Source organism: Trichechus manatus, unplaced genomic scaffold, assembly GCF_000243295.1.
Source record: "Trichechus manatus latirostris isolate Lorelei unplaced genomic scaffold, TriManLat1.0 scaffold00015, whole genome shotgun sequence".
Taxonomy (NCBI): Eukaryota; Metazoa; Chordata; class Mammalia; order Sirenia; family Trichechidae; genus Trichechus; species Trichechus manatus.
In genome coordinates, this window is record NW_004443951.1 from 21203629 (window position 1) to 21215147 (window position 11519).

At 37.5% G+C, this 11519-nt stretch overlaps 1 protein-coding gene across 5 annotated transcripts in view; it reads right to left on the minus strand.

Annotated features, from left to right (window-relative positions):
- LOC101344199 (protein argonaute-3) overlaps positions 1-11519 on the minus strand; it is a 194706-nt gene that overhangs the window by 13174 nt on the left and 170013 nt on the right. For all 5 annotated transcript variants that reach the window (XM_004371946.2, XM_023727236.1, XM_023727237.1 and 2 more), the window contains 2 exons: positions 11039-11129; positions 302-496 (listed from right to left, as the gene is read on the minus strand). In XM_004371946.2, the coding sequence (XP_004372003.1) occupies positions 302-496; positions 11039-11129 (286 nt within the window). The remainder of the gene's footprint in view (positions 1-301; positions 497-11038; positions 11130-11519) is intronic.

Here is an 11519-nt window from a genome sequence, read left to right on the forward strand (position 1 = left end):
CTGTTCCCTTTTACACACTTCAAAATAAGATAATGATTTAGTCTTGGGACTTCTTAATCTCATGATTTCATAGCCAGATATACTTCTCTATTCTGTCTTAACAATTATAAGAGGATGGTCTTAGCAATCAAAGCTTACACATCCATATCTCTAGTGAACATTTTAAAAAGGAAAATCTATTGAAGCATCAAATCTTTACTTTAGGAATTCTCAACTAAGGCTTTTAACTCAGAACTGGATATCATATTATAAACAAGGTGTTTGACTCAACTGTAGTATAATGAGATCTCAGGTAACCGACCTGCCTAAACTGTCCCTCTGAAACACCATCCCGATAAAAGATGATACGAGTAGGTTTGAACCGAGTCGACTTATAAAACTGAATAAGCAGTTCCCGGACCATGGAGGCCAAGTCCTGGATGATCTCTTGTCGGGGTCTCTGAACTCTTACTGTGGCACAGTATCTGCTTGGGTGGGCATCCATACTACCTACAACCTTTGTTGGAAAAAGAAAAATAGAAATTAAGATAATAAAAACTAAATGGATTTCATTACATTTGTATTTTACTATAACCTTACTATTTATCACTATTCACTTTGAGAATAATAAAAAATAGATTATTCCTAGTAAAGAACAGAATAAAAGGCCCTAGCATACAGTCAAAAACCATTTTCCTGTAAGTATGCTGCCTTTACATTTAATAATTAGAATCTAATCTATAGAATGTTGCTGACCTAAAGAGAAAATGACATCACAAACCCAATGAGAGAAGAAAATAAGTAATAAAAGATGACCCATTCAAACCTTTGATTTCTTTTCATATTTCTTCTACTTTAGCCATCCACCCGAGAAGCCACAGTCGACACTTCGGCATCATCTTAAAACTTTTATGCCGCATACATTTTATAATCAGAATTTTCCCTCTATGTCTTAGACTTCTATTTCTCCTGGTCCCTCACTCCCACTAAATGCTGCTTTTCTGCTTTAATGATTCCTTTAGACCCCAAATTCCCATCAATTCTAATAATCTTTAGCTCCTTCCTGATTTCATTTCTTTCTAGACTCCATGGTTAGTCAACATCAATATTTCCAGGTTCCTCAGTTTCCCCACTACTTTGTCCTCCTGATGTATTTGCCAAGGCCAAACCTGAATCAATGAAACCCTGCACTCTATGCCACTATTCCTGGGCTGTAAAGTATAAATGGGTTAAAAAAAAAAAAAAAAAAAGAACTCAATTTACCTGACAGCCATTATAAATTTGTGCTTTCCAACTCAGCATGAATTAGGCACTTTAACTGTTGAACTGCTGAGTACCTGTGGATTCTTAATATTGCTCACAGGAAACATCTGATTTTCTCCAATCAGCTTCTTCATGCATTTCTTAGAATCTATCATTCTACCTCAAGTTTCCTACCAGATAAAAATTCCCTTATATTAGAAAAATGCTCACCAATTCTTAAATCCTTTCTCTATCATAATAGGAAACATCTCTTACTGAACATTAAACTCTCTCTGTACCTGTATTCTTTAACTAACCTATAAGGTCACACCAGTAATAAACCTTTTTCTTGTAATTTTCTTCACTGTCTCTTTTGACTCTCCTTTATTCATAGTCAAACCTTTCCTACCCTACAAAAATATACTTGGACTATGCTGTCTCCTCAAAGAACAGGAGTGTACCTTTACTGAATCTACATCTATAGTATGTGCCTATACTATACTATAGTATGTGCCTAGAACTGGATTTTTTGGGTTGTAGGGTATGTATGTCTTTTTTATTAGGTATTTCCAAATTGCTCTCCAAAGTGGTTGTACCACTTTATATAACCACATGCCATGTATGGGATCAATTCCCCACAACTTTGCTAACACTTTGTTGTTGTCGTGTGCTATTGAGTCGATTTTGACTCACAGTAACCTTATAGGACAGAGTGGAACTGCTCCACAGAGGTTCCCAAGGTTGTAATCTTCACAGAAGCAGATCACCAGGTCTTTTCTCCCACGGAGCCACTAGTGGGTTTGAACCACCAGAATTTTGGTTAGCAGCCCAGCACTTAACCACTGTGCCACCAGGACTCTTTTTTTTTTGTACTTTAATTTTCCCCCAAAATACATTGGGTAAGAAACAGTATTTCACTTCTGCTTCAATGTGTATTTCCCTGATCATTCAGGTTTCCTAATCGCCTCTTCCTATTCTTGGCCCATTTTTCTATCAATCTTTTTCTTACTCATTTCTAAGAACTTATTTCCATTATGGATGTTAATCCTTCACCAGTTATATGCACTGAAATTATCTATTAATTTTTTATTGTTTATATCATGTATTAGGGATCCTAAAATTGTCACTGTTTTTTCTTCCGTGATCTTTATAGTTTTAGATTTATATTTAGGTCTTTGATACATTTTGAGTTAGTATTCGTGCATGGTGTGAGGTATAGGTCTTGTTTCATTTTTTTGCAGGTGAATATCCAGTTATGCCAGCACCATTTGTTAAAAAGATTGTCTTTTCCCCATTTAACGGACTTTGGGCCTTTGTTAAACATCAGCTGCTCACAGGTGGATGACTTTATGTCTGGATTCTCAATTCTGTTCCACTGGTCTATATATTTGTTGTTATACCAGTACCAGGCTGTTTTGACCATTGTGGCAGTATAGTAGGTTCTAAAATCAGGTAGTGTGAGGCCTCCAACCTTGTTCTTCTTCTTGAGTAATGCTTTACTTATCTGGGACCTCTTCCCTTTCCATATGAAGTTGGTGATTCGTTTCTCCGTCTCATTAAAAAATGCCATTGGAAGTCTGATCAGGATTGCATTGTATCTGTAGATCGCTTTGGGTAGAACAGACATTTTCACAATGTTGAGTCTTCCTATCCATGAGCAAGGTATGTTTTTCCACTTATGCAGGTGTCTTTTGGTTTCTTGCAGTAGTGTCTTGCTAGTTTTCATTGTGTAGGTCTTTTACGTCTGTTTAGATTTACTCCTAAGTATTTCATCTTCTTGGGGGCTATTGTAAATGGTATTGATTTGGTGATTTCCTCTTGGAAGTTCTTTTTGTTGCTGTAGAGGAATCCAACTGATTCTTGTATATTTATCTTGTAACCTGAAATTTGCTGAAATCTTCTATTAGTTCCAGCAGTTTTCTTGTGGATTTTTTGGGATTTTCTGTGGATAAGATCATATTATCTGCAAATAGAGACACTTTTACTTCTTCCTTACCAACCTGGATGCCCGTTATTTCTTTTTCTAGCCTAATTGCTCTGGCTAGGACCTCCAGCACAATGTTGAATAAGAGTGGTGGTAAAGGGCATCCTTGTCTGGTTCCCATTCTCAAGGGGAATGCTTTCAGACTCTCTCCATTTAGAATGATGTTGCCTGTTGGCTTTGTATAAATGCCCTTTATTATGTTGAGGCATTTCCCTTCTATCCCTATTTTGCTGAGTTTTTAACATGAATGGGTGCTGGACTTTGTCCAATGCCTTTTCTGCATCAATTGATAAGATCATGTGGTTCTTGTCTTTTATTTATGTGATGGATTACACTGATTGTTTTTCTAAGGTTGAACCATCCTTGCATACCTGGTATGAATCCCACTTGGTCATGGTGAATTATTTTTTTGATAAGTTGTTGAATTCTGTTGGCTAGAATTTTGTTGAGGATTTTTGAGTCAATGTTCATGAGGGATATTGGTCTGTAATTTTCGTTTTTTTGTGGTGTCTTTACCTAGTTTTGGTATTATGGTTATGCTGGCTTCATAGAATGAGTTTGGGAGTATTTACTCTTTTTCTATCCTCTGAAATACCTTCAGTAGTGATGCTGTTAACTCTTCTCTGAAAGTTTGGTAGAATTCTCCAGTGAAACTGTCAGGGCCAGGGCTTTTTTGGGGGGCAGTTTTTAAATTACCTTTTTAGTCTCTTCTTTTGTTATAGGTTTATTTAGTTGTTCTACCTCTGTGTTACTTTAGGTAGGTAGTGTGTTTCTAGAAATTTGTCCATTTCCTCTAGGTTTTCAAATTCATTAGAGTACAATTTTTCATAGCATTCCATTTAATTTCAGTTGGGTCTGTTGTGGTATTACCCATTTCATTTCTTGTTCAGGTTATTTGCTTCCTTTCCTGTTTTTCTTTTGTCAGTCTGGCCAATGGTTTATCGATGTTGTTGATCTTTTCAAAGAACCAGCTTTTGGTCTTGTTAACTCTTCCAACTGTTTTTCTATTTCGTTTAATTCTGCTCTAATTTTTATTATTAGCTTTCTTCTGGTGCCCGAGGACTTCTTTTGCTGCTCTCCATTTGTTTGAGTTGTAGGGCTAATGTTCTGATTTTGGCCCTTTCTTCTTTTTGGATGTGTGCATTTATTGCTATAAATTGATCTCGGAGCACTGCTTTTGCTGTGTCCCAAAGGTATGTTTTCATTCTCAATTGATTCAGTGAATTTCTTTATTCCATCCTTAATTTCTTCTATAACACAGTAGTTTCTAGCAGGGTGTTGTTCAGTTTCCATGTGTTTGATTTTTTTTCCTTGCTTTTTCTGTTATTTACGGCTTTATGGTCAGAAAAGATGCTCTGTAATATTTCGATGCTTTGGATTCTGTTAGGGCTTGCTTTATGGCCTAATATGTGGTCAATTCTGGAGAATGTCCCATGTGTGTTGGAAAGGAAAGTATACTTGACTGCTGTTCAGTGGAGTGTTCTATATATGTGTATATGAGATCAAGTTGGTTGACTGTGGCATTTAGATCTTCTGTGTCTTTACTGAGCTTCTTTCTGGATGTTCTGTCCTTCACCCAAAGTGGTGTGTTGAAGTCTCCTACTATTATTGTGGAGCTGTCTCTCTCTCTTTTCAATGCTGTTAAGAGTTTGTTTTATGTATTTTGGAGCCCTGTCACTGGGCGTGTAAATATTTATTACGGTTATGTCCTCCTAGTGTAGTGACCCTTTAATCATTATACAGTATCCTTCCTTATCCTTCGTGGTGGACTTTAAAGTCTATTTTGTCAGAGATTAATATTGCCACTCTTTTTTGATTGTTGTTTGATATATTTTTTTGTATCCTTAGAGTTTCAGTTTGTTTATGTCTTTAAGTCTAAGGTGTGTCTCTTGTAGTTTTTTTAATCCATTCTGCCACTCTCTGTCTCTTCATTGGTGCATTTAGTCCATTTACATTCAGCGTAAGTATTGATAGGTATGAGTTCAGTGCTGTCATTTCAATGTCTTTTTTTTTGTGTTGCTGAAAGTTTCTTCGTTCCACTTAATTTTCTGTGCTAAGTCATTTTTATGTATTTTCTTTTCATCATTGTTGATTTTGTATTTGCTGAGTCTTTATGTTTCTCTTGTTTTTCATTTTGATGTGTAGGATTGTTAGTTTCCTTTGTGGCTACCATAATATTTACTCTGATTTTTCTAAGTTTAAATCAATCTTTTTATTTCTTTATGTTACCTTGACTTCCTCTCCATATGCAAGATCTATGACTACATTTTTTAGTCCCTCTTTTTGTTTTAATGTTGTCATCTTTTACATATTGACATCTCTGTTTCCCTATTTTCAGTGTTTTAGCTTTGATTTATTTTTGTGACTTCTCTATCTGGTTGCTCTGTCCTGTGTTCTAGTCTTGGGTTATTAACTGAATGTTATTGATTTTCTAACCGAAGGACTCCCTTTAGTATTTCTTGTAATTTTGATTTGGCTTTTGCAAATTCCCTAAACGTCTGTTTATCTGGAAATGCCCTAATTTCACCATCATATCTGAGAGACAGTTTTGCTAGATATATAACTCTTGGCTGGCAACTATTTTTCTTGAAGGCTTTATTATATGTCATCCCATTGCCTTCTTGCCTGCATGGTTTCTGCTGAGTAGTCCGAGCTTCGTCTTACTGGCTCTCCTTTGGAAAAGACTTTTTGTTTATCCCTAGCTGCTCTTAAAATTCTCTATCTTTGGTTTTGGCAAGTGTGATTATAATATGTCTTGGTGACTTTCTTTTGGGATCTACCTTGTGTGGCGTTCAATGAGCATCTTGGATAGATATCGTCATCTTTCACGATATCAGGGAAGTTTTCTGCCAACAAATCTTCAACAATTCTCTCTGTATTTTCTGTTATTCCCCCCGTTCTGGTACTCCAATCACTCGTAGGTTATTCTTCTTGATAGAGTCCCACATAATTCTTAGGGTTTCTTCATTTTTTAAAATTTTATCTGATTTTTTCTCAAATAAGTTGATGTTACATGCTTTATCCTCAATCTCACTAATTCTGACTTTCACCGCCCAATTCTGCTCCTAAAACTTTCTTCTGAGTTGTCTATCTCTGAAATTTTATTGTTAACCTTCTGGGTTTCTGTTTGCTGTCTCTCTATGGATTCTTGTCATTATGCTCTTCTATAATCTTCTCAAGTTCCTCTATTGCTTTGTGTGTATGTTCGTTCCTTGGCACGTTCTATACTTTAACTGATCTCCTTCCTGCTCTCTTGAAGAGTTCTGTATATTAATCTTTTATATTCTACCTCCAGTAATTCCAAGAAGTTCTCTTCCTCCAGAAGATATCTTGACTCTTTGTTTTGGGAGCTTGCTGAAGCCATCATGGTTTGCCTCTTTATGTGACTTGATATTGACTGTTGTTTCCGAGCCATCAATAAGTTATTATATTTATTTATTTTATGTTTGCTTACTGTGTCCTAGCTTCTTGTTTTGATACGTCCAAATAGGCTGGTTTTTGTGAGCTAGTTTGATTATCAGTGGCTTTGAAGCTCTAACATCCTGTCACCAGGTGATTAGGTCTATTACTAGGTATGTGAGCCCAGGAGTCCATTTACTTTTCTTTATGGATTCAGCTCAGAAGTCCAGGTAGTCAGTCACCAAGTGTATGGTGTAGGCTCTCACCTACAGTCTTAGATGGGCGGGGATGATTGGAGTAGGCACAGGTTTCTGGCTGCAGTAGGGGGTCACGAGCTCAGCAAGGCAGGGGGCTAACAGCTGCCCCTGAGTGTCTGGGAGGAAAGCGTGTACCTGTTCCCTACAGCGCATAGGTGGGTGGGTTTTGCAGCCAGACTATGGGCACCCAATGCTGTTGGCTGTAAGGACTGGGAGGCACCACTTATTCTTTGACCGCTGTCCAGGTGGCTAGGTGGCATGGGTGTAGACACCAGTCCTCAGGCCCCTGCCGTGGGTGAGGACCCTTAGTAGGTAGAGCAGTGTCAAATGTCACGGACCTGCCACACCACCATACAGCGGATATAGCTGAAGTTAGGCTGCAGGTATTTACCCCTGTTGTACTGTGCTAATGAGGGCCTATGCTGTTGAATGGGCCCACAAAGGTCTATGCAGGGACGAAAGGCATTCATAGTCTGTGGACCCCTTATGCCTGTGCCTAGGCAAAGGAGCTGTGCCTGCCCTGAGTTCCCGGCTTAGGGGAGTTGGAAGATTATTGTTTCCTGTTTGTTAATTTGTTCCCTCTCCAAGGTGGGGAGAATGGCTCAGGGTGCATGACAGGTCCTACTTCCAGCCCAGGGGACGAAGCAGTCGCTGAAGCTGGTCCGGGACCTGGTACAGAGCAGGGGAGAGGTGGGTAAATGGGGTGTTTTTTGATCCGTGCAGTAGGTTAGACGCATGTACTTATATCTTTCGCCGACTGATCGCCGCTTTTCACTGGTTATGAAGGCTTGGGTAGACTCCCTGCCACTCGGTCTCTCCTGATGTGGAAAACACATCCCAAGTGCCATTGCTTGCCTCACCGCACATGCCAGCCGATCCAGCCTGCAGGGTGCTGGTTCCCGCAGGGTCAGGTCTGGTAACTCCTCGTTGCTTCCGAACCATCCCTCCCTCCCCCTGCCACCCACTCTGATTCCTCAACTTTGCCTTTGATGTTCAAGGCTCCTAGATTGTGATATATAATCAATTCACTTGTATTTATGGGTCTTTGTTGTAATAGGGACCACAGGAAGTATGTGATTACTCTGCCATCTTGGCCCCACCTCTTATCTATTAATTTTGAATATAGTGTCTTCTATTGCACGGAATTTTTTTTTTTTTTTTTTTACTGGTTTATGTATTTTATCTAAGTCTTTACCACTCTGATGTCAAACATATTCTTCTATACTTTCTTCTAAAAGTTTTGCTTTCTACATTTAGATTTTTAATCCTCTTAAGAGTTAATTTTTGTGGCACAGTTTTAGGGGTCTCATTACATATTTTTCCATATGGATCACCAATTATCCCCACACTTTTATAGTTTATCCTTTCCTTCCAGATTTGTAACGTTATTTCTAGCATACACTAAGTTTCCATATACATGTAGATCTATTTCTGGGCTATTTTATTGCATTGTTCTATTTATATTTGTTGATACCATACTGTCTTAATTACTATAGTCTTAGTCTTAGTGGTATTGTTGTTAGATGTCGTCAAGTCAGTTCTGACTAACAGCAACCCTACGTACAACAGAATGAAACACTACCCATTTCTGCGCCAGTTTCATAGTCGTTGGTATGTTTGAGCCCAGTGTTGTAGCCACAGTGTCAATCCGTCTTGTTGAGGGTCTTCCTCTTTTTCTCTGATCCTTTACTATACCAAGCACGATGTCCTTCTCCGGGGACTGGTCCCTCCTGATAACATGTCCAAAGTACATGAAATGAAGTCTTGCCATCCTTGCTTTTAAGGAGCATTCTGGCTGTACTTCTTCCAAGACAGATCTGTTCATTTTTCTGGCAGTCCATGGTATATTCAATATTCTTTGCCAACACCACAATTTAAAATGCTTTAATTCTTCTTTGGTCTTCCTTATTCGTTGTCCAGCTTTCGCATGCATATGAGGCAACTGAAAATATCATGGCTTGGGTCAGGCACACCTTAGTTTCAGTGAGATCTTAGCTTTTTAACACTTTAAAGAGGTCTTTTGCAGCAGATTTGCCCAATTCAGTGTCGTCTGATTTCTTGACTGCTGCTTCCACAGGCGTTGACTGTGGATTCAAGCAAAATGAAATCCTTGACAACTTCAATCTCTTCTCCATTTATCATGATGTTGCCTTTAGTTCAGTTGTGAGGATTTTTGTTTTCTTTATGATGAAGTGCAAACCATACCGAAGGCTGTAGTCTTTGATCTTCATCAATACCCTTCAATATATGCGTATGTGTGTATATATATATATACACATATACATATATATATATACACATACACGCATATATATATATATCTTAATTCCACTTTCACATTCCACGCCTTTTCTATCTGTCCTGCTGCACTTTGTATAACTTCCTCAATATTAACAACTTTATGAATCTTCTATTGTACCCAATATATAGCTTCCCTGAATAGTACCCCACTGCGGAAGAATAAACCCAAAACCTTTCTGATGATACTAAATGCCTCATGACAGCTTAGTGGCCTCATAGTCCACTATACTACATTCCAATTCCCTTTATTCCTCAACATTTTCCCAAACACACTAGGTTCTTGCAATTGAAATTTTACTTTGTGTCATTATCATATAGTATCTATTATACTACACGGCATTGATTATTTGCATTTGTTTCTCACACTAGTCTTTTCCTTTTTGGGAATAGAAGCCATATAGCAGCAGAATCAATTAGTAAATTTTATATACAAGACTTCTGATAAACATAAAAGAAAGTGGATAGTTAACAGAAATGGACTTAGTAGAAAAGGAGAATAACTACTCAGAAGTCCAAAAGAGTTCAAATGTACTTAAACTTTTTTGGAAAATGACCCCAAAGTAGCAAATCCAAGGCAAGTCTTTTGAACTTCTTTCACTTATCACTTTCTTTCTATAAGAAAATTTTTATGAACATGAGAGATGGCTCAATACTACCTCTAGAACATTTGAAAGGAAAACAATTCATGTATAACATTAAAAATACAAAGCAATAGAAAGTAACAGATAAAAAGTCAATTTTCTTGACTAATGAAAATAGTTTTAGAACCATTAAGTAAAAATTTTAATGTTACTATTGTTTTCCAGGACAAATAAGATTTATTGAGCTGTTAAAACTTAAAAATTACGCTCAGATTAGTAGAATGGATGATAGAAAAAATATATAAAGTCTTACAGTTTAACTTCTGAAATTTATCAAGCATGCCTAAAATATGATGACATTTTCAAAATGTTGGCATTTGTTAAAAATCAAGAGATTTTCAAATTGAGTAAAATGATATCTGGCTTTTTGTAGCTTATAAGAAATACATTTAAAACAAACTGACCCAGATAGCTTACAAATACAGAAGTAGGCAAAAACATAATATATCAGTTGTCATCGAGTCACCTTTGACACATGGCAACCCCATGTGTGTTAGAGTAGAACTGTGCTCCTTAGAGTTTTCAATGGCTAATTTTCTGGCAAATCTGCTGCAAAAGACCTCTTTAAAGTGTTACAAAGCAAAGGTGTCACTTTGAGGATTAAGATGCACCTGACCTAAGCCATGGTATCTTCCATTGCCTCATATGCATGTGAAAGCAGGACAACAAAACAGAAAGACTGAAGAACAACTGATGCATCTGAATTGTGGTGTCCGCAAAGAATACTGGTTATACCACGGACTGCCAGAAGAACAAGCAAATCTGTCTTGGAAGTAATACAGCCAAAATGTTCCTTAGAAGCGAGAATGGTGAGACTTTGTATCGCTTACTTTAGACATGTTATTAGGAGAGACCAATCCCTGGAGACGTCATGCTTGGTAAAATGGAGGGTCAATGAAAAAGAGGAAGACCCTCAATGAGATGGACTGATACCATGGCTGCAATAATGGGCTCAAACACAGCAATGACCGTGAGGATGACACAGGACCAGGCAATGTTCTGCTATACACAGCGTCACTATGAGTCAGAACCAGCTCGAAAGCACCTAACAACATGGAACTTGTAGCTCTCAAACTAGAGAAAAATTATTCTTTAAAAAAGACCCAAAGAACATTTGTAAGTTGAGTATACATTATGCTACAAAGACAATCTCATTAAAATTGAGAAAGTTGAAACCAAAATGTTGGTATTAGCCTAAGTCTTAGGTAAAGATAAACCTGCATACTGACACTCACAGCAGCAATAGAAGGCTTCTTCCCATCACCAGCAGGTGGATGAGTGACATCTGCTCCCAAAAAGATCACTGGTTGCTGGAACACAGAAGGTCTTAAACACATTTTTAAAAGAGTTAGATATTCATTTTTTTTCATTATTCATTTATCTGTCTCACACTACTGCAAAACAACTCAAGTTGCTGACAGAGCACAGAGGAGGTCTTTTATAGATAGCTTCATAGGCCTGAACTACTGATAGCTTTATTCTCTTAGTTCATGAATCCCTAGTCAATGAAATAAAAGATGTCACAATGGGTCTATCCAACGTCTTACTCAGAGCAGTTTCTGTCTTTAGCAGTGGTACTGGTGGATGCAGAGGGCAACTCCATAATAGCCCTAAAATGATAACTTTCTTATATCACTCCATCGATTTTTATCAATCTTTCTTGACTTTAAGTCTTATGGTTATGTAATCTCTCAAAAAAAAAAAAAAAAAAAAAAA